The sequence below is a fragment of the Lepisosteus oculatus genome, chromosome 2, assembly GCF_040954835.1.
Source record: "Lepisosteus oculatus isolate fLepOcu1 chromosome 2, fLepOcu1.hap2, whole genome shotgun sequence".
Lineage (NCBI taxonomy): Eukaryota > Metazoa > Chordata > Actinopteri > Semionotiformes > Lepisosteidae > Lepisosteus > Lepisosteus oculatus.
In genome coordinates this window covers 10,889,538-10,915,895 of record NC_090697.1, presented here as the reverse complement: position 1 = coordinate 10,915,895, position 26,358 = coordinate 10,889,538, and the positions used below count along the sequence as shown (strand labels likewise).

The 26,358-nt window shown below is 43.2% G+C and overlaps 1 protein-coding gene across 1 annotated transcript; it reads left to right on the top strand.

Annotated features, from left to right (window-relative positions):
- The first annotated feature begins 159 nt into the window (after window positions 1-159).
- mocs3 (molybdenum cofactor synthesis 3) lies at window positions 160-24,282 on the top strand. Its single transcript, XM_069196963.1, has 13 exons — window positions 160-392; window positions 975-1,116; window positions 4,102-4,194; window positions 5,830-5,950; window positions 12,213-12,290; window positions 12,967-13,081; window positions 13,305-13,413; window positions 13,837-13,899; window positions 16,176-16,339; window positions 18,463-18,510; window positions 19,654-19,750; window positions 20,595-20,702; window positions 24,036-24,282. Exons 1-13 carry the CDS (start codon window positions 300-302, stop codon window positions 24,191-24,193), a joined length of 1,389 nt encoding a protein of 462 aa, XP_069053064.1. The 5' UTR covers window positions 160-299; the 3' UTR covers window positions 24,194-24,282.
- The last annotated feature ends 2,076 nt before the right edge of the window (window positions 24,283-26,358 follow it).

Here is a 26,358-nt window from a genome sequence, read left to right as displayed (position 1 = left end):
AAACAGATACCGACGATAAAACAATCACAGCAAAAAAGTCTTTCTGAAAAAAGATGACCCATATCTGTATTGAAAAGCATAGACTCAAAAAGATGCAAACACGAACTCCCTGCAGCGCCAGTCAGTCACATGACACTGCTCTGCGCTCACGTGGCGAGAAACACGTGGGGACCTGCTGCAGTCCAGGAAGCCCGAGCTGAGAAAAGATTCATTAGCAAGTTATCTTTACATTACGAGTCGATAGATAGATACTTTTGTTCTCAAGTAAGCCTGAAAAGTTAAAAAAAAACAGAGCGGTTATGGAGCAAGATATAGTAAGCCTGAAGGAACAACTGTTGGTGAAAGAAAATGAGATTGGCATTTTAAAGGACAAACTCGAACGGTTGTTGAAGGTATTTCATTTTTTAGTTCAAACCCTTTGATTGTGCACGACACAGCAGCTTTTATGTCAGTATTATTTTTTCTCGTTATATAGTAATCCAAGTAATCCTAAAAGGTAACTTTATTAAGTACTGTGCACTACGTATAATCTAAATAGGTAATGCAGAAAACGAGAGAAAAGCTCATTTTTAAGTGCTCAGCCTCTGGAGATCTGAAGACTTACATGCTCACTGTTCTTTCATTTGACAAAACGTTGTATTTAGTGCAGAGATTTCTGTGTTATTGTAAGGTGTCGCCTGCTCACACTGTGTTGACGAATTAGATTATGAAGAGCTCGCTGCTTTCTCGGAGCAAATGATCAAAAAAGAGATCGATATGACTTAAACTTGGCCAATGGCGTCTAACTATACAAACATTGTTTCCCATGTTTTGTTGTTTAGCTGAAATTCATAATCCGAAAACCTTATTTGTAAGTTAGGAACTTAATTCTAACGACCGGTTTAGCAAACCTCTGCTAGAAAACCTTGACACTCATTTATAAACATGTATATATATTTTGTAAGGGTTCTCCAATTTCTTCTTTGCCTTGCAAGGATTCCCAGTGCAGCACTGAAGCAATTGATGTACAAGAAACTGTGACACAACTGACTCCCCTGCAAGAAAAGCCATTTCTCTCCAACGAAGAGATCATGAGGTATAGCAGGCAACTGCTTGTCCCCCAGTTCGGTGTTAAAGGTATATAAGCATGACACGCACACGTTCTTGGCTGTTTTTAACGATTGTTCTGGAGTGAATTGAATTGAAATAGCAGACCGGGTAAGCCCAGGCAGGCATTTAGCTACAGTAGGACACCAGGAATAATACCCCTTGTTTTACAAATTGGATCTTTAATAACCTAGTAGAGAAACATACTGTAGCGCGGGCAATAAACACGCAGAACAGTGGGGTTAGAAGTGCTCTTTTTTAAATTGAACACCATAGTTTTTTTTCAAACAAACTTTATTTCACAGTAAACATTTTTACACTCTAACAAATCACGCAAAGTCGTGCAACCTCTACTATATTTCATTCTTAAAAAGGTGATTGTCCTTTTTCAGTCAGTCCCTGTGCAAGTGGTTGCTGGGGCTGGATTTGCACAATGAAAGAGTCCCTCCAAGCCCTAACGCTTGCTGTTGTCCTCGGCTTTCCCCTGTCCCCGGCTCTGAAACTGCAGTCCTCCGCAGCAGCTCAGGGAACAGGGTTTTCCTCCTTAGTCCCTGTACAGGGCCCACAGTCTCTTCTAGGGCTCCTTCGCCGTGGAGAATCCCCACTTGGCGATGTCAAGGTTCATCCTCCCTCTGAGGTTCATGAGGATCCTCTCCTCCAGCTCCCTCGCTCTCGTCTCTGTGCTGGGCTGGATGAGAGTGGTCCTCACGTTCCCCAGCCCTTGTTTTGATAGGGACACCAGCGGCCAAAGCAAGTACTGTGCCCCTTTGGCCAGTCCTGTCTGTGCCAGGCCCAGCAGGAGGCACTGGTATCTTAGCACCTCTCCCGCTCCCAGGAGTTGCAGAGTGTTGTCCCTTCTGCCCCACACCGCTTTGGCGAAGGGGCGGCTCCAGAACACGTGCTCCTGCGTCTCCTTGACGATCCGTGTCCTGGTGAGCGAGTGTCTGTTGAGGACCTCTCTCTGGCGCACCGCCATCCAGTTGAGACCCTTTAACTTGTTATCTAGGTCTTTTGGCTGCATCCTTTCCCAGACTTGTCTGGGAGCCTGCAGCCTCTCCCCGGTGAACAGTTGCTCCCTCACCCCCTTGTACAGGACCCTGTGGTCGGTGCAGAGCTCTGGCTGTCTCGTGGCCTCGTACCTCCTGCTCCACTTGACAGCGTGGGAGTAGGACTCAGGTTGCTTTTCTGCTTTTGGTCCAGTGTTTGTCCACTGGACCAGGTGCTTCATCAGGATGGAGAACCACAGCCTGACAAAGTACTGGTACTTGTGGCTGATTGGCTCCCGCAGTGCCCCTCAGAGGTTGCAGAAGAAGATGCAGTCGGGTTTTGGGGGAAATGCGGCACGTCTCTCCCCCCAGATATCGACTCTGCTGCCCACTTCAGAGAACAGTATCTGTATCCAGTGCCTGAAACTCTCTCCAAAACTGAAGCATTCCACCCCTCCAAGCAGACAGCTGTGGTTTACTCTGTCGAAGGCTTTCTCCTGGTTCAGGTTCACTACCATTGTGGGCACATTTGGTCTTCATCCCAGGCAATGGTGTCCCAAAGGAACTGGAGGTCCTAGCTGATGGGTCGCTCTTCCTCCCCATACATCTAGTTGCTGTTGATTATGTGGGGCAGGGCTGTTCTCAGTCTGCTGGCCAGTGGCATAGTTTTGCAAACCTCAAATTATTTTTTGATTCAAGTGGGATTCCACGTCCTTGAACGTGTACTGTCAAAGCTCAGCAGCCCCAGGTTTCCACAGTAGTCTGATTGTGGTGGCCCAAATACAACCTTTTCTCAAAAGCATGTACCCTGATGTTCCCTGTTGTAATCTTTTTACGCTATCAAGCCTCAAATGTTCTCACCAAGCAATACAAAGAAACCTGTTTATAACATAGAGTGAAGGGGGGGTCCTGACAGACAGAGGCCAGGCAGGTCAGGGTGGGAACATGAGGTCACAGACCTGGATGGGGAAACATGGGACAGCCACAGATGTACACTCGCATAATATGTACATAAACCCCTGTCCTTCCCCCCGAGTCCCAGCAGTTAGCAATGTCTCTGATAGTTTGAGACAAGATCCCATTTATCCCAGCATGCTCTCCGGAGGAGTGACATCACCAGCCCCACTGCTTGTCTGCTCCGTGTCCCGTCACTGCCTGATGAGGGCGCTACAATATAAATGGTTTCAAAGAGAAGAGGCTGTTGGTAGTTAGGATCCCATTTTAACATCTCGTCTGATGGATAGAAACTCTTATCATGGTGTGCCCTGTTCTGGGATGTTGGTTTGGAAATCCTGATGCAGAGCAAAGAGTGCCTGCTCTTACAGCAACAACCTGGTTTTCCTATTACAGCTTTGATCTATCTGGCTTGTTTGGTTGCTAGTATCTACTCGATCTAAGATCTTTTGGAGGTTTTTTCTTGAAAATACATAGTATCTGCTCCATCAGCATGGCTGGATAGCCTGTTATAAACTGTTTGTATACAGTGCCTCTTGTTTTTAATTTTAAATGCACTTTGCACTCCAGTCCTGTGGTTTGTGTTTCACTGATTCTGATGATGTCTATTGGGTTGTCAATGCCTTTGATGATTTTGATTAGTTTCATAGCATCTTCTGTTCGGGACTAAAAAGACTCTTCTGTTTTAGCTTGCTGGCATAGATCATTGCTTGACATCAGAGGATGTGAGTAGTTGCTCTTCTCTGAACTGATTCTGGAGGAGCAATATCTTGGTTGTAATATGGTAACATAATCAGTCCAGAGAAGAGCAGATACTTCTCCTGTAACTATCATAAGTGTGTCTTTGTGGAACTGAGAACCAGTGTCATTTAATTAAGGATTGGTTGACTATTCTGTACTTAACCATTTACATACCAAAATTGTTTTTTGTTTTAACAATACTCATTTTGTTTTTAAGCTATCAGATGTACAGATTTTGTTCCCTGCTTTCCAGTGGGTTTCCCAGTTTTCCCTTTCTTGGAAATGGTGCAGTGTTTTGCTACTTGATCCAAGGCTGTGCTTTTTCTGCTTGCAGGGCAGCAGCAGCTGTGCAGGACCTCTGTGCTGGTCGTGGGGTGCGGAGGGCTGGGCTGTCCTTTGGCGCAGTATCTGGCTGCAGCTGGCGTAGGTACGGAACGCCGACTGAGATGTGTAACCAGTAACGCCTCATAGCACGTCACCCCCCGTGTGTTTTTTTATATTCTTTTTATTTGTTTTTAATAATATCAGTAACAACAATTCAGTTTACAGCATACCCATCATTAACAATCAGAAAGCCAGCAAGGCAGCATCATGCCCAGTGTTACAAAGAAAAAAAAGAGTACAGAATAATGTAATGTGTTTTTAAGAGTCCAGTGATATTGTGGAATCAGAAGTCAAAAGATGATCCAGCACTTCATTACAATTTGAAATAGATGAGCGAATAAGGAAATCTACCTTTATTGTGATTCGTGAGTATAGTACTGTTTCCAGAACCTCTCAACCCGCGTTGCCTTCATTACTGAACACTTCCTGCTGTTAATGCTGTTCCCCTTATAGTTTGGAAAAAGGCAAGGCATCTTGTGTGTAATATAATTTACTTATAACATAATTTAAGATTAAAAAGGGAATAGGCTAGTCAGACTTTTTTTTCTATTGTTTTATAAGTTATAGGAGAGTTGGAGTGTGCCAGATGTCCAATTTTTGCTGTATGTCCTATTTTTGTGAAAGCGGGACGATTATTTTAGATGTTTTTTCCTGATGTGTTTATCAGGAAACCAACAAGTTTACCGACAGTTTATAGATATTACATACAAGAATATGAAGAAACAATTTAGGGATAAAAGTATACCTTTGTGTATAGGACCATACGTAATTGTAAAAAGTTTTCATCTTGGATATGAAAGCATAGTAGGTTTTTATAAGATGGCCAGTTTGACTACCTAGCAAACTGTCTTCTTTCATTTGTGTTCCATTTGCAGTTTTACAACTATGGCAGATTTGAATGAATAAAATGTCTAAATGTCGTGCTTCCAGATGAATCTTAAATGTTGTGTTTGAAAACATGTCACTGTACACTGAAGCACATCCACGGTGCAACCTCTGATTTAAGGTAAACATTATGAAGGCCAAAGGTAGGTTTATTCTACAAGTGTTGACTTGTGGAAAAACGTTTGCCAAAGACCCATGAACGTTATATGCTAAGACTCACTTGGTTCATTTATGATGGAATTTCATAAAATGCAATACTTGATGTGTCCATCTGTTATAAATAAGCATGTAGGCGTGGACAGGCAGAGATAATACATCTACAGGGTCACCTGTCTGATTGAGTAGTATTCCCTTTGTGTGTGCTCTCTGTATAATAGACTGGATTCCTGAGAAAATGGTCCTATGTTAAGAGTTTCCCAGGATTGCACATTGCTGTGAGGCCAATTGCTGCAGAACACAGAACACTATGACATTTTCAGCAGTTTGCCATCCAAATAGTATTGGATATAAAAACATAGGATGTGGTTATTAAATTAGATGGTCAGTTTGACAACTTGACAGATTGGGTTCTGTGACGTATTTTTCCTTTTCTGTGGACGGCACGACCACCTGTCGAGATGTATAATACAAGCGACAGTGCAGTCCCTGTCCTTCTTGTAGTGGGGGCTGCGAATGCCTCTCAAGACTAGAGGCTTCAGTGGTTTCCCCTCTTGTCGGCGGCAGGTCCGTAGCATGTCTTTCATTCAAAGTGAGGCGCTTGTGGCAAACTCTTGCACATCTTTCACAACTCCAGGACGACTGGGGCTGCTGGACTATGATGAGGTGGAGCTGGGTAACCTGCACAGACAGGTGCTTCACGGAGAGGACAGGAAGGGAATGCCGAAGGCCCTGTCTGCTGCAGCGTCCCTGAAGAGGTAGGTCCTGGGGTTGAGAACACAAAATGAATCCGGGCTCTTCGGAAAGACTGAGCATCTCTTATTAGCACCTAATGTGGCCCTTGTTTCTGAGTCAATATTTAGATAGAAGGGCTGAGAAAATCACATTTTATCCATGTTTTTTAATAAGGTGATCATAAGGTTGTGTTGTTTTCTAGAGCGCTCTATAGACAGTGTAGAAGTAACACAATGTCAGCAAAACAGGTCAGAGGATCTAGTGGATCCTGAAAAATGTAAAAGAACAATTCTTAATATGCGGAAAGAGAGAACCACAGGGGAATCTGCGCTACCCCTCAGCCGGCACCAGCGGCTCGCAGGGCCAGGGCGCAGACTGCCGAGCAGCGCAGCACCGCCAGAGAGCCTGGCCACGCGCCGGGCTCCCTTCAGAGGTGTCACTGGGCCGAGCCCGACGCCGCGCGCAGGCAGGCAGGGAGGGAAGCAGCACAGCCACTCAGAGGTGAAATATTCCCAGGGGAAACCGAATTCGAGGCCTCAGTTAATCAGCAGATGGAGCGTGACAACAAACTGGGGAAAAAAACAAACAATATCTTAGACGTAGCTGAATTGATGTGTTGGAGCTCGAAGGGAGACTGCAGTGTACCTAAAAGAATAAGGGGAAATTCACCACCTCCCGTCAGAGAACCATCAGTAGACACAGAGGAGCCCGGAGGCCCAAGACACAGCACTCACTCCCCATTTCCTTCCTGACACTCGCTCCCCCCACACACGCTCACCACTGGCATCTCCACTGCCCACTCTGCCACACCAGTGCCCCCAGCCTGCCCGATACCCAGAGTGCCAGACTGCCGTGCCCTCCTCATTCTGCCCTCTCGCGCAGTCGCTCTCCCCGGCGACAGGATGCCAGGCGGGTCTTCTCATTGATTCACATGGGAAATTCGTCAGTGAACGCAGGGTCAACGGGCTCAAATGTCTGTCCTTGACCGGTGCCCGGCATCAGAGAAGACCCTCCAGCTGCTGTCTAAGCCAGCCCTTGGAATGCCAGGCTGCTCCATACTGCACGCTGGCACCGGTGATCGGAGGTCCGTTGTGCAGTGGCAGAGGGCTACACAGGAGTTCCCACTCTCTAGCATTGTGATCTTAATAATAATAATAATAATAATAATAATAATAATAATAATACAATTTCTTTATTAGCCCTATACAATTTCTTGCATTAGGAATTCGTCTTTTCGCAAACCCCAGCTTTTCTCCATGGAGACACAGACACACAGACAGGGAGAGAAGCTTGGGGTCAGAGCGCAGGGTCAGCCATTGTACAGCACCCCTGGAGCAGTTGGGGTGAAGGGCCTTTGCTCAGGGGCCCAACGGAGTAGGATTCCTCTGCCGGCCGCGGGATTTTAACCAGCAACCTTCCAGTCACAGGCGCAGATCCTCAGCCACAGAGCCACCGCTCCACCCATCACAGCATGGAATAGCTAAACTGATTGTATCAGAAAACAGATGAACTGATATTATCACAACATTAACTTATAAGTGACTAGCTACCTGCGAAAAGTTCTCTTGTTTGCAATCCTGGTGGCGTTATTGATTTGGAAGGAATACAGCTTCTTCAACCACTGGGAAAACTGGTGACACACAAACACGAACTTGGTTATGTTCAGAGGCAACTCGCTCAACAGATCAGTAACAGAAGCACTTACTGCCTAACGGTTTTCACAGATCATCAGATTCCACTGCCTTGGATTAGTTCGAGTTGACTTTATAAACCGTGGTTGATCAGAACTGTCCTCCCATAAGCTCTGACCAGAAACACCCACACACTCCATCCAGACCAGCTGAACCCAGCAGAGCCAGACAGAAGCTCTCCAGCACCGCACCAGTTCAGACCAGTTCAGAGCTGGGAGGGATCCAGATCCTCGTCTGTGTCTCATGATGCCTCATCCCTAGAGGCACCGTATCAAACCAGTAAATCAGAGATATGTTTAGATAGACAGCCTCTAAATTATTCCCATGCAAAATCAGTTTTATAATCAAGTAAGGTAATGGATAAAATACAGAAACAAAGGGAAAGACTAATGGTTTGATGCAGACTGTGAAAACCATGGGACAGCTTGGCGGCAACTAGCAAAACAATGATGCAGACAACCACACAATGGAGATCCGCGCCTCAAATACTGCGGGTACCACAAACACACACACCCTTGAAAAAATTGCATCTATAAACAGGCAGCTCTCAGAAATCAAGAAGTCAATAAACCAAAATTGCTTCTGAGAAAAGTGAAGCACTTTAAATCAAAACCCAAAGAGTTGGCCATCCACAATTATAGTCTGGAAAAAGACATTTAAAAACTTCACCAATAGTTACCAAATGTAGAAGCGTTAGACCAAAACAACATCTATGGAAAAAGTCAGCTCTGGAAAACTCTGGAATTGGCAATTGAAGACACAACTTCTTAAACTCCCTTGATCACAGAGCAGGAGTTGCTAGTGAAATCCAGGTGAAAGACCTGCGGCCAAGACCGAGTCAGCAAAGCGATGCTTAGACACTGCAGCAAGGCCGGCTCAGACTGTGGAGACCCCAGTCACTATCGGGGCATCTGCGAGTACAGCATGTATTTTGCAGTCTGCACAGTCTGTACCTGAACGAGCAGTGACCTGGCAAAGGTGTTTTTCAGTGTTCTCAGAATAGTGGCCTTCCTTACCGAGCAGTGTTCTGAGTAAAGGTCATGTTCGCTTTTTAGCAAACAACTGCGCCGGCTAATCACATTGACACCCTAGACACTTATAAACAAGCATGTCCACCAGTGAGCTAAAGGAAACTGTTTGCCAGTTTTATTGATCTTAATAGAACCTTAGACTCACTTTGGCATTAGGAACTTCTTTATGTTACAAATGTCTGCAAAGTGGTGTAGGAGTCTACAGTGTAACTAATTTAGCAGTGGGGTTGGGACAGTCTGCGGCTTCTGGCTTTGTGTGACACAACACAGATCAAATTACTACTCTATGCTAATGACTTGGTCCTACTGTAGTCCACAGAGCAGGGGCTGCCGCAGAGCCTTGCTTTGCTGGAGCTGAACTGTCAAAACTGGGCAATGATCATAAAAACCGGACAAAAATAGGGATGAGCTTTTCCCCAAAGAAAACCAGATCTCGGGGGAATGTATTCACCCGGAGTAACAGTGCAGTAAAACACACAATCAGCTGTGCATGCCTTGGTCTAAAGATCAGATCGTCAGGGACTTTTGTCCTAGCAATGAGGGCATTGAAAGAGAAAGCACACAGGGCTTTCTATGCTATAAGAAGGAGGCTGCAGAATATGAATCTTCCCTCAAAACTCTGGCATAATTGAACCTATTGCTCTATAAGGCAATTAAGTGGGCGTCCAGTCAAAAGAGATCAATACAATATTGGCTGCACCTAATAAAATCTGACCAGAATGTTTTCCACTACAAGAAACTGCTGAGGCGAGGACTGATCGAGACACGCCCCTCGCAGCCAGCTGGTCCTGAATTTCACTGCACCGAGTCTCGCTGACCAGCTTCAGGACAGCAGTGCAAAAGACATTTCAAATCAGGTCAATCGAATTACAGCACAAAAAACACTGCCTCGTCCCCTGGGACACACGCGCATATGAACAACACAAACTGGAATGCTACCGGGCTTTAAAAACTCAGTACACACCGACCAAGTATCTGACCCTGCTAAGAGACAACCAGGAGAAATAAACCCCGATGAATTACAGGCTCAGAGACCACAGCCTGGCCATAGAAGCTGCAATACCGGGAGACATGGCTACCCAGAGAGGACAGGCTGTGCTCCCACTGACAGCAGGGACAGTTGCATTTTCTGCTTCCCTGCTAGACACACTCCTGGATTAGACAGAACATTCTGCTCTTCCAAATCGAATCCCCAGTCCTGCAAGAATTGGAACAGCTTCCGATTCTACTAGGAGAAGGACAAGGAAAATGAATAGAGCTGGCAGCCCAGTATGTGGTCTCCTGTCAGAGTCTAAGCAAGAGTGATGAAGTCTTCAAACAGAAGTATTGCTCCGGATGTTTGGAAATGCTTACTGTTGCCTTTTTTCTTTGGTTGCTTCGGCTGCAATGTAATTCGTCAGTCATACCAATAAATATAATTGAATTTGAAAGACTTATTCCACCAGATGGTGCTGTTGAATCTGTAATTGTGTTTTGTTTTCTTGAAATGGGTGATTTTGGTTATCATATTTGCTGTCGACTTGGTTTCTCTGCAGAAAAACTGTCCTCCACAGTCATTATCTAAGTTAAGGCCCTCAGCATATTGCTAAGGAAAGGAGAATATGCAAAAACTATTGATTTTAATAAAAAATAATTACCTGCTGTCAAAGAATATGCAGTGGGGACGTGTGGAAAAACAGCTCTGCCCTATTCAAATTGGCTGAGACCACTCAAGAAATGACAAGATCCTCAGATCTATTAGCTACTGGTGACTAAATGTGTTAATGGTCTGAGTTGCCTTCTCTTGTTCATTATCTTTCGTCTGTTCGTTACCTCACCCTAACCCTGTTGTAAGCTATCGCAGCTGCACAAGCTCTGGGCACTCTGTTACACAATGTAAATGTGTTTTTGCTTAGTCATCAACCAGAGCAGGCTTATTGTAGTTATACAGTTCAGTTGTTGGTTTGGTCTTCCACCAAGCTTAGCTGTTAACATTTCAATGGTGGTGTAGTCAGGTGAATGTGGGAGGGGAACACAAAGATTTCAATACCTCTTGTTCTTTCTGAGTCGTTATTTTTGTTATCGTTCCCGGCTTGCCTTCCTGCCCGTATTATGCGACACTAAAGAACTGAACGACATTGTTCCTTGAGAAATGTATTTTCCATTTTTGTCATATCTCCCTTTTGTAACTTCACTAAAACAGGCTGAAGACTTCGCATGCCACCTCCATGTTTATTGTAAAACGCAACAAATATGTCGACGGTTTCTTACATTCTTTTCCTTTCTGTAGATGAAATGTGCAAATGTTGTTTCATGTGTCTACGAAACTCTTTAGCGTTGCGATTTTGACCCATTTTTGTGATTTATCGCCCATTCAATGTTCTTGATTTTGTTCTCGTGTTTTTGAGCTGTTTTGAAGCCTGATATGAATCTGAAGTGATATTGAGATCAACGGTGGGTTGAATGCTGGGACAGAAAGAATCAGTCTTTATGCTGTTTTCCTTTTTCATCCCCAGTTACCATCATACAAAACCATTCACTTTTCTTGAAGTTTCCCTCCCAAAGTTATTTTCCTAAAGAAGGGAGGGTAATTATAGATGTACAGTTAACTCATTTCAGGCTTTTTGTTTGAATCTGTCCTTGTCGTTTTCCTTTATTCTCTTTTGGATGTAAAACCTGTAAAACATAAAACAACTTGATTGCCCAGGCTATTGGATGATTGATTTTCAACTTTCTCTTGCTTGGTTACTACTTAAAGATTAAACCTTTTAGAAATGGACTGAATTGGACTTTAACATATATATTTTCCCCCTTTTAGTGAGATTTTCAGTAATTATTCACTGGTCAAAGTACTGTAGCGCCCTCGCCCGATGTTGCCCTCACCCTAAACCTGTGTACATGTTCGGTTTATCCCCTAATGTGTGTGTAAATTCTTTAGTGGTCCTTGTAAAAAAAAAAAAAGAGAAAGGATAACATCTCCTGGTGTCCTTTCATGAAGGAACCCGCAGTTGTTACAGTAAATTAGTGTTTTTTTTTATTTTGAATCCATAAGCAGCTGATTTCATTGGTAGCCCTGAGCGAGAAACCTCCCCCCCCCCCCCCCCCCCCCCCGATTGTTCCAGCTGTGCAAATGTGTGTTGGTGAAAGTCACTTTCGATAGAGGCGTCAGACAAATAAATAAAGCTCTCCCAGACATGCTGGCTAGCTTTACATCCAGATAGCTGTAAAGTTCCTTTCTGTGTGGTCCGGGGAAGTTCCATTCCATCCAGGTGGTATGTCCAGCAGTCATGTACATTCATTTCAACCTCAGAACGGCTGTTGGGCTATTAGGATAAGTGGTTCTTAGACAGATAATTGATGAATGATTTCAGTATTGTTTCGATCTCAGAGACTATTTAAATACTATTAACTAGGAATTAAAGAGACTTGATTTCCCCCTGATGCACAAATATTAAAAATGAAACCAGGCAGAAGCGGAGCACTTTGTGGTAAACCGTGTTACCGTATGGGACAAAGGTGCAAGGCGCCGGTGTGGGGCATCGACTGGACTCTTACTGTAGCGGAATCGACTCTTGTTCCCGTAGGCTGAACTCTGCAGTGGACTATGTGCCATATCACATGCAGCTGACTCCCGAGAACGCCCTGCAGCTCGTTCAGCAGTATCCTTGTATGGTTTGTAAAAACCTCCGGAAGCGGAACTGGGAAGACAACTGAAACGAGGGGTGACACAGGGCCAGTTCCTGTTTTTTTTTTCCGCAAAATGAGGATTTTCATTGTCATCACACATAGGCTTGTTTTCATCTTATGCAATTTATTCTCTATGAATGAATAACCCTTAAAATCCACCAAGGTGGAAGGGTTCAAGTTCAAGTTTTCTTCTCGTGGACAGTTACATCTCTGATTATTACGGTGAATGTAACTTTCGATGACTATGATAAACGAACAGTAAAATATGTTTAGAATTGGATTATTATAAGGAAATGTCACGTGGGACAGACAGGCAATGAACGTCAAATGCCAAAATGTAAAAATGATCAGAAAATTGGTTGAAGTATCAGCTACAGTCTAATAGGTGTATCAGCTACTGTATAGTCTAATAGGTCTATAATAGGTGTAATAAGTGTTTCAGCTATAGTCTAATAGGTCTATAATAGGGGTAATAAGTGTTTCAGCTATAGTCTAATAGGTGTAATAGGTGTATCAGCTATAGTCTAATAGGTGTCTAATAGATGTAAATGGTGTTTAATAATGGCTCTGTGGTCTGTGCTGATGAAACCTGCATGGCGCAGAGTTGTTAATATGTGTTGGACATTTCCTTAATGCCTTCGCTCTCATGTACGATATCATAGCCGACTGTTCTGACAACGTGCCCACGCGCTACTTGGTTAACGACGCTTGTGTTCTTGCTGGCAAACCTTTGGTTTCCGCCAGCGCTCTGCGGATGGAGGGGCAGGTGAGTATCCTGAGCATGTGCAAACACTCGGGTCTCCATTAGTGTGTTCTGGGAGAGCATGAGTGATGAGCGCTATGGAAGAAATAGCAACATTTGACTGCCACCTGGCAAATATAGACCGAACCCTACAATTGGAACAACAAGTGTAGTTGACCCTTTAACAGTTCATCAGCAGCACTTTGTGTCTTTGAGAATTGCTTTAACTGTAATACTCTGTTCACAGCTCACTGTGTACAATTACTGCGGGGGTCCGTGCTACAGATGCCTGTACCCCGTGCCCCCTCCCCCAGAGACTGTGACCAACTGCTCAGACGGAGGTGTTCTTGGAGTAGGTAAGTCTCCACTATAGAGCACACAGAGGCAGAGCAAATGCTTGCTTGGTATTATGGACATTCTTTAAAAAAAATAAAAGACTGGTAGTAAACTGTATGTACAGGATGAGCAAAATCTCTAGAATTTTTAACAGAAGATTTAACAGTAGACAAAAGATTTATATTTACAGGTGGCACTCTCAGAAGTACATGGATAATGTACTGCGATCAATGCTTGGGAATCAAAAAGCTGTTCACAGTCTAACAAGTGGTAAACCACATAACGATGCTTCAGAATCGTTACTGCATATGTGCTGTATCAATATTTGAAATCTTTTCTCAGTCTCCCATATCCTGTGAACGTGTGTCCTGTGGTTACATTGTTTGACCCCTGTAGGCAAATAATTAACATAATTAAGTTAATTTTTTTCAATGATTCTGCAGTGCCAGGGATCATGGGGTGTTTCCAGGCTTTGGAGATTCTGAAGATTGCCTCTGGGCAAGAACGTATCCTTTACAAGTCTGAGCTTTGTGGGTTTTGTTTGCCACACGCATGTGTGTATAAAAGCTGTGGACACAGTTCTTCCTGATGACGTACTGTAGCTACCTGTAGTGGAGCTCTGATGAACTGAAAGGGTTCCACCCAGGCGATTCCTTGCCTTTGTGGCCCAGCTGCAGGTGAATATCTGGTGAACTCTGAGCGAAAAGTAGCAGAAAAGAGTTATCGACACGTGAAAGGCTGTGGCTCACTGCTGAATGTTAGGGGCGAGTTGTCTTACTTGAAAAACGTCAGTATTATCTTAACCTCAGGACTGCCAGTAGTGCAGACACTGCAGTGTCAGTGCCGTTCTGAAGGCAGCTACAGAACCCACATCCCCCTTTTGAATCTCTGCGCTACAATTAGTGGTGGCCAGTTTTGTGCTCATAGCAACAGACAGAAACGACTCGCTTTTAAAATACGGGATTGGCTTGCAGTTACGCACATACAGCCAGTGTGTGAAGATGAAGACACTCTTGTGTGTCTCCACTGGGTTTTGAGGAAGTGAAAGATTTAGAGTGGTAGCTTGTTTAGTCATTGTGGTTAGCTTAGATTTTGCCTGTGATGGTTCCATTTAAGTAAAGAATGGAAAGTAAAACATTCTGTGTTGTGCTTTGTAATTAAATGGTCATTTTCAGGAAGGTCACTGGACTCCTCAATAGAACGTTTGTGCGTTCCAGGAGGGAATCGTGTAGCCTTGTAGGTGTGTACGCAGTAGTATGGAGGACAGGTGAGGGTGCTGGACTCACCACCCTGGTGAGGGATGCATCAGTCAAATAAACTAATAATATTTAAAAAAATAAATTGTGCTTAATACTATAGGTTAAACTTCACCCTGTGAGATACTAGGCTTTAGTATGAACTTTGCAGATTAATTGTTATATGTAATTTGCAGTAAATGGAAGATGTTTGCTGTCTTAACTTCACATTAAATTTAGCTGCTTTTTTATCACTTCTAACAGTTAAAGATTTGGTTGCACCAGAGTAATGTCTACATTGTAATAACACGAAATCTGACATGAACGTAGGTGAAAAAGTGTTTGTTACCAGCTGTTGCTTAGTCTTGGATAGTCTAGTCCACGAACACGCTGCTTGTCATTAATTTGGTTTGAAAGAAGGCACAGCGGACAGAAAAGATCCCATATGTGCTCTGTCTTCTCTCTCTGTCTCAATCATACCGACATGAACCTAAAACGAAAGGCAAACCAAATGTGGTGGAAAATGTATAGAAATGGAGTGATTCACTGGAGTATGAGGAAGGGAAAACAGAAGTTCCCTCGACCAGCTGAACCACAGCTTTCACAAATCATGCCTGTAAGGCCATCATCATCCCAGCCCAGAGCGGGAAGAGCAGGATGGGAGTATTCTATCCACCACAGTCTGCCAAAGCAGAAAACAAAATGTTACTTCATCTTACAATACAATATAATATTAATTATAATATAATGTATAATATTACTGCATAATATATAACATAGTACTTGCTCAAGTGGGGGATGTTTCAGTAATTTCATTTGATATGTGTGCCTTTTTTATACATGGTGTTGTTCGTTGTGGACTGCCCTTTCAGAAGGTTGCCGTGAGTGTCATACCTCTTGTTTTTTATTGTCTTACCTCCTGACGTGCCAGCAGCCATATGACCCTGCAGCTCTCAACTGCCTACCCACTGAAGCTCAGCTGGGTTGAGCCTGGTCAGTACCTGGCTGGGAGACCTACTGGGAAGCTATGGTTGCTGCTGGAAGTGGTGTTAATGGGACCAGCGGGGGGCCCTCACCCTACGGCCTGTGTGGGTTCTAATGCCCCGGTATAGTGACGGGGACACTATTTTGTAGTGGGCCCTGTCTTTTGGATGAGATGTTAAACCGAAGTTCTGACTCTCAGTGGTCATTAAAGATCCCCGGGCATTTCTCGAAAAGAGTAGGGAGTTATGCTGGTGTCCGGGCCAAATCTCCCCCCTCTGCCTTTACCGTGGATCCAAATTGTCCCCATTCATGATTGGCTTGCACTTGCCCTGCGATGGACTGGCGTCCCATCCACGGCGTACCCCGCCTTGCGCTCGTTGCTTGCCTGCTAGGCTCCGGCATCCCGCGGCACCGTCTGGCACAAAGCAGTTTGGCAAATGACATGACACGACCTCCTGACGTGCCGCAGCCGTCTCGTGTGGGGAAAAACGCGGGGGAACGGCTGTTTTCTCCTGCGCCGGAGGTCCGGCGAAGGTTTTCTTTAACGTGCCCTTGCCCCTCAGCCGGCTACCGCCAGCAGCTGCTCATGTTCGATGCTCAGGAGGCGCGCTTCCGCACGATCAAGCTGAGGCCCAGGCAGGCCGGCTGCTCGGTCTGTGGAGAAAACCCCAGCGTGAGAGCACTGCAAGACTATGAGAAATTCTGCGGCTCCGCTGCCACGGACAAGGTCAGAGCCCAGTGTGATGTGAGGGCCTCACCCAGCCATGGCACCTTCTCTGCCTCTCTGGCATCATTAATCCCTGTTTCAGGCCATTTTCTCCTCTCTGTAGTAGAGATTCCTCTAGGCCGTTCTCCTGCAGGGCTTTGGGCTGAACCCCATGTAGATTCTTTGGTTAACTGGTTTTGGTTTAAATGGTATAATTAAGGTGTTGCCTGCAACAGACATCTGAGCTTATGTACTGTAGCTAGTAGGAGAGGCTGTTGTGATATTTCTCTGAACTTACTGTATAGTCTTGTCATCGTTGCTTTAAGGTTTGCGGTATTTTCTTGTATTAATTTGATTTATGGTAATAGTGTGGCTTTTCTCATACTTCCAGAAAAATGAAGGAAATGAATTGCAGTTGTGTATTCAGTTTTGTTTCACCTTTTAAAGTGCTTTAGTTTTCAAAATGTCTAAATAATAAGAAAACACCCTCTCCACCTCATCCTTCCAGATAAAATTATAATTAAATAATGTGTGTTACAGTTAGCACCAGGAACTTTGTGGACTAAAAAGCCAATCATTCCAGACAGCAGTGTGAAGTTTGTAGTCTAATCATAATGATTTATGTCACAACCAATTTGGCAGATCCTAAAGGAACAAATTTGGCCATTTTTTTCCATTAGTCCACACCTGTGTTTTCCGTGAGACACAGTTCAAAGGAAACGCTCACTCATAGTCCTCTTTGGCAGAGGAATATTGAACAATAAACTAGACTTTGCCGTTAGTTATCTTTTTGTCTCCTACTGTGAATAAAGATGTAGACAACAGATGTAGACAACACAGAAAGGGGAATCTATCGTCAGTTACATTGGCAGCTCTACCAATGGCAACATACAGTCTGTTATACCTGGGTGCTGTTGAATTCCCTTCTGTGGCATCGGCCTGAATGGTGGTAGGCATTGTCAGAAGGTGAAAACCATCCAGGCTTCATGTATATGAGTTAGTCCATTGCTTTATGTATAGCTAACGTCAGCTAGGAAGGAAACTTAAGATACAGTTTGACTAAAACATGGAAAACGTACATAGATTGGCCAGAACTGATCATCTTAAATGAAATGCAGAAATACTACATTAAATAATTGTACTTTTGTATAGCACTAGAACAAGAAGGACTTGGACCTCTTCTGTTGGACTTGTATTTTCATATTAAGGAAGGTCTGAGCTGTTTTAAAAATATCAAGATAGGTTTAACAAATTGCAGACTCTCTGGAAGGAATGAAGTGCTTGTCTTACTGATTATAGATAAGTTCCTTAGTTAATGAGGCCAGAGGCCTGTACAATGTTCCATCCTTACAGTTCCTACTTATGCTTGAAATCTGTGACAGTTGGCTCTGAAAGAGGATTTGATCAATTCATCAGTTACCTTCTGTCAGATTCACATTGCAACTTAACAGCGAGTAACTTCCAGTTACTCTTGATTAACTGAAAAAGTTTTAACTATGGTCAGAAGAATACAATGAAATATGAATCATATTAATCTGTGTCTGGTAAGTCCAAACACCTGAAGCATCAAGCTCTTTGCAATTTCATTAGTAGCCACAAGATGTCAGTTTGCAGCTTTTTACCTGTATGCAGTGGACTAATGGGATCTGTTTATGGCCCCTTTCTCCACTGACCTCTAACAGACTGACAACCCATCCTCACCGCAGTTGGCTTTCTGATAAAGCTTTTATGTTTTGAGCACACATATTATCTCTCGCTCAACTGTGACAAGCTAATACATCCATACCAAACTGCGGCTCGCCATAGAGGCACATACCTCCCAGAAACGGGAACAGAAAAGTCATATTTCTCAACCACTGAGTTGAAGATTGTTCTAATCCTTGTTACTTTTCATCTTGGCCCAGACAGCCCTTGTAAGAAAACTGTAAACACTTGCGCTATGTCTGCAGTGTCTTGGCAAATATAATATTCAGCTCAACGATGACCAGATTGGTAAATTTGAAGAGAATGGAATGTGACTAAGAAAAAACTCTTATGTATAATCCTTTCGGAACCTCTTATAGTATTGTTATAGAATTATTTGCATGGATAAATTCATGTCCTGTCTTTTCTCTCTCTCTGCTTTTCCCGTTTGGAACTTCCAGTGCAGAAGGTTGTGTCTGCTTGACCAAGAGCAAAGAATATCTGTTCAGGTAAGAACAGTGGACTAGGTTGGAAATAGGCTTATGGCTATATTTTTCTTTTTCTGCTTGTTATAGAGAGTAACTTTGTAAGTAAACATATAGTTAACCAGTTAGAGGAAACAGCTCTTTTTATTTTTATGTTGCTACATAGATTTGCTGTGAGCCAGAGCTGACATTTTTAAGGTTTGCAGGTACAGGAAAGAGGTTTTCCTTCGCTGCACTGTCAAATTGGGATTTGGTGGGAATCCTTAATCATCTTTCCTGTTACCTGATTAGGATGCAGTTGAGTATTTATAAGTGATATTCTTCAGCTTGTAAATAACTATACATTCACAACATTAAGTGAGCTCTAAAGCCATATTCTGACAAATCTGGACGGCTGTAAGGATAGAAAAGTAGTCATCCTTCGGATGAGACGTAAAACTGAGGTCCTGACTCTCTGTGGTGATTAAAAATCCCAGGGCGTTTCTCAAAAAGATTGTCCTGGCCAAATTTCCCATTGGCCCTTACCAGTCATGGCCTCCTAATAATAACCATCTATGAACTGGCTTCATCACTCTGTTCTCCTCCCCACTGAGAGCTGATGTGTGGTGAGTGTACTGGTGCACTATGGCTGCTGTCGCATCATCCAGGTGGATGCTGCACACTGGTGGTGGTGGAGGGGAGTCCCCATTACCTGTGAAGCGCTTTGAGCGGAGTGTCCAGAAAAGTTCTATATAAGTGAAAGCAATTATTATTATTATTATTATTATTATTATTATTAAAATGAAGTTCAGACAATCTTGTGGCTTTTCATTAGGCTGTTACAGCCTAAGCACAACAGCTGATGGACAGATGCAAGGCTAACAGTCATATAACTGTAAAGAACAATACATGTTAAAGTCTGGTAAGTGTGGTTTGTACGTTGTACTGTCCCTGTGAGAAACAATCACTCAGTTGGGCGCTGCACTTCGGAGGTGAGCGAAGCTGCGTTTTTATTTGGGTTGAGAAGCGCTGTGTAAAACTCCCTCTTCTTTTCATCTCCTCCTCCTCCTGCCTCTGTCAAGGCTGAATGGGCTCGCCCTCACTGTGTCTAGGTTAATTCCGTCCTTTAAGGTCGGACCGTGTAGAGAGCCGCAGGGCACGATGGTAACGGATCCGATCCCTCCGCAGGAGTATAAAGAGATCCTGGAGGAGCACGTCCCTCACCTGCTCCTTGACGTCCGGCCGCCGGTGGAGGTCGACATTTGCCACCTGCCCGTCTCAATCAGTATCCTTCTTTGGACTGGTAGCACGGCAGGGCTTTCGTGTTTGTGGCGGTAACCAGCATTTTCAGTCCCTTGTGTCTGACTATTTCTCCATGCCTGACAGGGCTTGTTAAAGGGGAACTGCTGTTCCAGTTTCTTAAACCGGTTATTAAATCCCAGCGACAAAATCAGTGAATTGCTGGCATAGGAAAAACTGGACAAATTCTGAATTGAACACAAAATCGTGAATTTGTGAAAGTGCTGTAAGTCGCCGTGTTGTTGCAAACCCCTGGTCTCATCACAGGCAAGAGGGAGAGTTTGCGCAAACCGTGATGTGAAGCGGCCCTTCCTGCTCGCTAGTCCCTGTAAAGACTGTTGTATTGCGATGTACGAGCAAACAAGTGCAGGTTGTGCAGGTGGCATTTCACCGCAGAAATGTCCCAACGTGATCTGTGGGCACCGTTAACAAGTAAGAAGTATTTGTCGGCAAAACTGTCTCGAAGTCAAGAACAGTATTAAGAGATGTATTCATAAGCCTGCTTCTTTACAATGTCATAGGGCTGCTTCACATCACCGGACGTTTTGTTGCCTCACAGAATTCAGTTCCCCTTTAAAGCTTTGTATAGTTTTGATTCCTGTTTAAAGACACTGCTGTACAGGGTCTGCGGATGTGTTTTACACTAAGGACCATGAACAATGGTAGTGGTCAGATATGAAAGCATTATTGCTTTTGTACGTGAAGTAATTATCAGACTCCTGAGTTTTCTAAGCCTTTCAAGTTATTAGTGATATTATAATGCTCGCTTTAATGGGATCCTCTTTCAATTTGTATCAACTTGGGTTTTTTTTTCTATATGCTGCTCTCAGATATACCTCTTGCTAGTTTAGAGGACAAAAAAGCTCCACATTTACAACTGCTGAAGGAGAAAATAGAAGAGAGCAGGCAGAAGACAGACCGAAAATCAGATTTTCCAGGTCAGTGATGTGGTCAGGCTGGCAGCTCACTGTGAAGGCCTGTGGAAGTCGGACAGGTTATAATCACACTCATGTAGCAGTCATGAGTCATGATGTTTTAGGGGGTTATAAACTTTAATGCTGGTTTCTTCTTAAAGGTGTATTTCAGCCTTTCGGATTGCAGTGCGATCATGAATTACCCTGGATCATTTCTAAAGTTAACATTTTTATCAAATCGAGGCTTCTTCCCAACCGACACACACGTGGGATTGAAAGGTCCCAGGTGCTGAAGACGTCCTTGACAGTTGCAGTGAGAGATGCATATGGAGTCAATTGCAGGAAGTGATTTGATTCGTGAGCACAATAGCTGGTCTGCTGCTGTTCTCAAGCGGCACAGGGCCCAGCAACATGCTGAGACCACAAAAGAAGAGTAATCCGAGTTTCTTCACCCTAATTAGGCCTCTGCATCTATACACCGCCAAATGACCATGGCTTTTGGGTATCCAATGAGCATGTTGAGATGACAGGGTTGCTAGGTGATATTTCCAATACAGACATATTTTAGTCATTACCGACAGCTGGTGTCCTCATGAATAGCCTATGTTTTAAATAGTTTTGTGGAATATATATGAAATGTGTGTGTCTGTGTGTGAATATACATAGGGTTATTTTTTCATTGCAAGTATTTTTAATTGACTATTTTAAGAAACCCAGTGGAAACCCAGCAGCTTGAGCTCTTGAGTGAACCTTTTAATTGTACTCGCTTTCTTGGTACCTCGTGTCGGACAAGGAAATAATGATGCAGAGACCAGAATTGCATCGTTTACAAGATAAAAGCCTTGTGACGTAAAGCCTGTGCAGGGCCTCCTGGGCACCAGTTGAGCGGAGTGTCGGTCCGAGCCCGGGTCCGAGCCCGGGTCTTGTGACGAGCTGACTGTGACGGGCGGCGCGGTGGCACTGCGCCTGTGGCTGGAAGGTTGCCGGTTCGTATCCCGCGGCCGGCAGGGGAATCCTCCTCCGTTGGGCCCCTGAGCAAGGCCCTTCACCCCAACTGCTCCAGGGGCGCCGTACAATGGCTGACCCTGCGCTCTGACCCCAAGCTTTTCTCCCTGTCTGTGTCTCTCATGGAGAGCAAGCTGGGGTATGTGAAAAGACAAATTCCTAATGCAAGAAATTGTATATGGCTAATTAAGTGATCTTATTTGCATGAAAAGCATTAGCCCATAAACAGGTACTTGACTCCAGCCAAGACAGAATTAGCTCATAAACAGGTACTTGGACCCACCTGAAAGCAGAGAGGGTGCCAGCACGTCACAGGAGAACTTACAAACTCCAAACAGCCTTATAAATGGCCGACCCTGCGCTCTGACCCTCAGCTTCTCTCCCTGTCTGTGTGTCTCATGGAGAGCAAGCTGGGGTATGCGAAAAGACAAATTCCTAATACAAGAAATTGTATATGGCCAATAAAGTGATCTTATCTCATCTGTAAGGTGCTGCCCGGGGTGGGCGTGAGTTCAGTCAGCCAGGGCTGTCTTGCCTCTCGGCGACCCCTGGGGTATTGTCTGAGACCTGGTATTGACCTCCAGGATGGAGCTGTGTTGCCTGTCTTGTGTTAAAAAATGGTATCCATTTTGAAATGGTCTCTGTGTTTCCATTTCCTTCTGAATTTCCCATCTTGCACGTCTGTGTGAGTTGTTTGCTTCCCAATCCATAGCGGGTAGGGGCCACCCTACTCCTACGTATGGGCCCATTGTGCATGTTTCAGTGTGCACTTATTATACTTATAATGATCCACTTGCAATTCTACCAAGTGAATCACAGTCATGGGAGTTTCGAAATATTCTCTTGTCATTTGCTTGATGATAAGACTTCAGGCCAGGTTGAAGTATGGAGTTGGTTGAGCGTGTTGAAATTGAATTAAAATTTTAATGCACTCAATTGAAAAAATGTAGATGAATTCCATGCAAAGACCTGTTGGAAACATATGGATTGTGGTATTTAAATGTGTTAACTACAAATTCAAATTTTATGGAGAAAAAGACAAGAATAGCAAAAACAGATGTTGGTGGCAATTTTTAAATTCAGCCCTAAATTCATCACATTACCTAATATCATACTATGTTACCTGTGCTATAAAAGCATAAAGGTGGTGCTCTCAAAAGAAAATTCAGGAGAGCACTAGGTGCAGAGGACAAGGTAGGATAATATTATTTATGGAAAGTGCTTGTTTTTTAAACAAAATTACTTGCTGTTTCTTGGAAGACAAGGAAATTTGTATTGAAATTCATGTGATGTTACCCTATGGCATAAAACAGTCTCTCACCTTTTTTGTCATGAAATGCTCACATTGTGTGAATGGTGTATAGTACAATTTAAACCTTTAAATGTTTTTGAGAATTCTTTCTTTGCAATATTCAGGTGCTTTTGAACATTAACATTTACCATGCTTCAGTGCTGTTCAGTACAGTAATTCAGGTCTCAGCTGTTCATATTTATTTTGTCTACATGTATATCCAACATTTCAAAAATATCTGTCTTTGGAAATCCAAAATTAATGTTTTTGCCAGAAAACACTGACTCTCTGGTCGTGTTTAATCTGTAAAATAGAGCCATCATAACACTGAACTTTCTGAGCCAGTACTATAATAATATACATATATAATATGGTCTTTATAGTCAGCATTGAGCTATGAAAAAGTAAAGAAAATCAATGTTTTCTTTTAATAAGGGGAGTTTGTGAGCTGTTCTTGGGTGTGAAGACATTTATTAGGCTGTCTGCTTGTGTTTATTACACTGAAGCAGTGCATCAAAATTATACTCAGTGGCTGCACTTACTGTATAAGTAGGTGATGTCTATTAGACCTCTTGTGCAAGAACAGCATTTCTTCTGGAGCTGTATTCTTTTAGTGAAATTGTGTGCATCGATTTCTAGCATCTACTGCTGACAGCAGATCAAGTATGATTGATTAAACGGCACAAAAAGAGACAAAACCACATGCCCAAGTTTAGCCCAATCTGAACTCTTGAGCAGACAGAATCTGTCTTATTGCAGAAGATTCAGTGTCCTTCACAGATGTGATCACACAGCACATGGTTATTAATGATAAGTGCAAAGGACAATGGCTTGGGTTAGTGCTGTGCTCATATTAGTGAATAATGGCTTGTCTTGTTTTGATGTAATTTTTGTCACCATGAATCTTGGCTGTTAGTTGTGCTTTCTCGCCTTTATTTCAGCAGTAGGAGCCGTTGATCCAACTCTAAAAGGAAGCACTTCCTGGAGCATCCCAGTAATGTCTCTTGTTTTTACTGACGTTTACAACAAGGTGATGGAGTTTTTCCTCTTGTGTGTTTTAGTGTATGTGATCTGTAAGCTTGGGAATGACTCCCAGAAGGCCGTCCAGATCTTGCAGGAAATGTCCGGTGTGGAGCTGGAACACATTGCTGTGAAAGACATCCGGGGAGGACTGATGGCCTGGGCTCAAAAGATTGACCTGTCTTTTCCACAGTACTGAGGCTTCCACAGTAGCTTTTATTTGACGTTTCCATTGGCATGTGCTATGTATATCGGTATAAGTTCATAAAACCATACTTAATATTCCCATTTGCTTTTAATTTTCCTGTCTGTTCATTTCTATTAGAAGAGCTTTTATGCTTTAGTGTAGACCATTAGTCCAGCCCTGGAGCACTTAGCTCTTCTGCAGAGGCATCAGACCATGGTAACTGTCAATATTTACACATTTTCCAGTGTCCACTTGATGAAATGAACTGCATATAAATAGTGTAAATGTAAGTGCCCCTGCTCTAAACACACTAAACGCAAGGCAGTTTTTTTACCGTAGCATTTGATCAATGGGAATGGAGATTCAGTAGAGATTAAAAAGGAAATGATGCTTCTATATGCAGTATGCACATACGCACATAAGTAAGGACCCAAGGTAACACATTTATTCGTACCTAGTGCCATGTACAACTGTACATAGCATCGTGAAGGTACACATCCTTTTTCCATGTTGTCATCTCTTTAGATCGAACCAGGCATGTGTCCTTCCATGAGACTGGTGCAGTGAATCTGGTTTAGTAGAAATCCGTGTCCAGTTTTTGGAGACAAGTGTCTTCCTTGTCTCAAGTCAGCAAATGGTGTCAGACGGTGTTGGAGAATACAAGGAGGAAAAAGGGGGAAACTAGTTGGGGAGTATCCTTGAGGGGGTTCGTGTGGGATGAAAAAATGGTAATCATTTCTGTATTGAATTTTATTGTTTTTAGAAAATTAAAAAGTATTTACAAGGTTACATATAAAATTATTTAAGCCTCTGCCTTCTTCTATAGTGTATACTGTACAGTATGAATAATTGTCCTTTTCATGACAATATATCTCCATTATTCCTGTGGTACAGGAGACAGAGTGGGTATTTTAATTTACTTAAAATCCAGGTCAGTAACCGTGATCAGCTGCTCACTATGTCTGATTGATGGCAGGCCTAGGGAACAACTGATCAGTATTACTAGTTTTTATGCTCTACAATTAACTGCCAGTATCCATCTTAACAAATTCTGTGTGGTTTGATTATATAACTATTTGGAATACATTTTACTTCAGTATTGTTTGTTATATTGGAGTGTTGCACAAGGCTTGAGTTTTCTAAATCATACAAAAAGAAACAGAGCTAATTACTTATCTCTTTAATAACACGTTTTATATCTTATGTCTCTGCGACACAATTGTTTTTAAATAAAGATTTGTGCAAAGGGCTTTTATATTTTATGGCCAGTTAACTGATTTTATTGACCAAACAAATATATACAGCGCCTTGCAAAAATATTCAGGTTCCTGCACAGATTTCAAAATTTGATAACTGATACTTTAAAGTTTTCAGTGATAACACTGTAGTAGCAATTATTTGTCATGTGAACACCCTACTTCACACATTCAAAGCAAAACACAAAGGTGGTAATATGAAATGAAAATGGAAAAGATAAGACTGAATAAGTATTCAAACAGTTTAGTGTGGCAAAACAAAATTAATTTCCCAGATACCCAAAATTACAACAAACCACATAATTGAGAAATCTCTGTGTGCAATAACAGTGGTTAGGATGATTACAGAATATGTATACCTATTTCTGTAAGGTTCCTTGGTCAGCGAATTTGAGGTAGAGACTTGGCTATGAGGGCCAAGCAGCTTTCAGAACAACTCAACAAAAAAAGTATAAAGGCACAGATTAGCAGAAGGGTACACAAATGATCAGTGTCTGGATATCCCTGTGAGTATGGCCTACTCCGTCAATGAGAAATGCAAGGAGCAGTGTACCACCCAGACAATCCCTGGATCGACCTGTGCCTTCAAACTGAGCACCTGGGCAAGGATCGAACTGGGTAGGCCCGCTACCGTGAGGCCAGTGGCAACGAGTTACGAAGTTCGGTTGCTAAGATGGGGGAAAATGTTGAATCTATGCAAAAACTTAAAAAAACTGCTGTTGTTACAGGAAGTCATCCAGGTGGGTGCTGCACATTGGTGGTGGGGAGTGGAGTCCCCATTACCTGTAAAGCGTTTTGAGTGGAGTGTCCAGAAAAGTGCTATATAAGTGTAAGCAATTATTATTATTAGTATTATTACTATCCTTAAGCCACTTCAGAGATCCTGAGCAAGTATGTCAAGTGGAGCAGATGGAAAGTGCG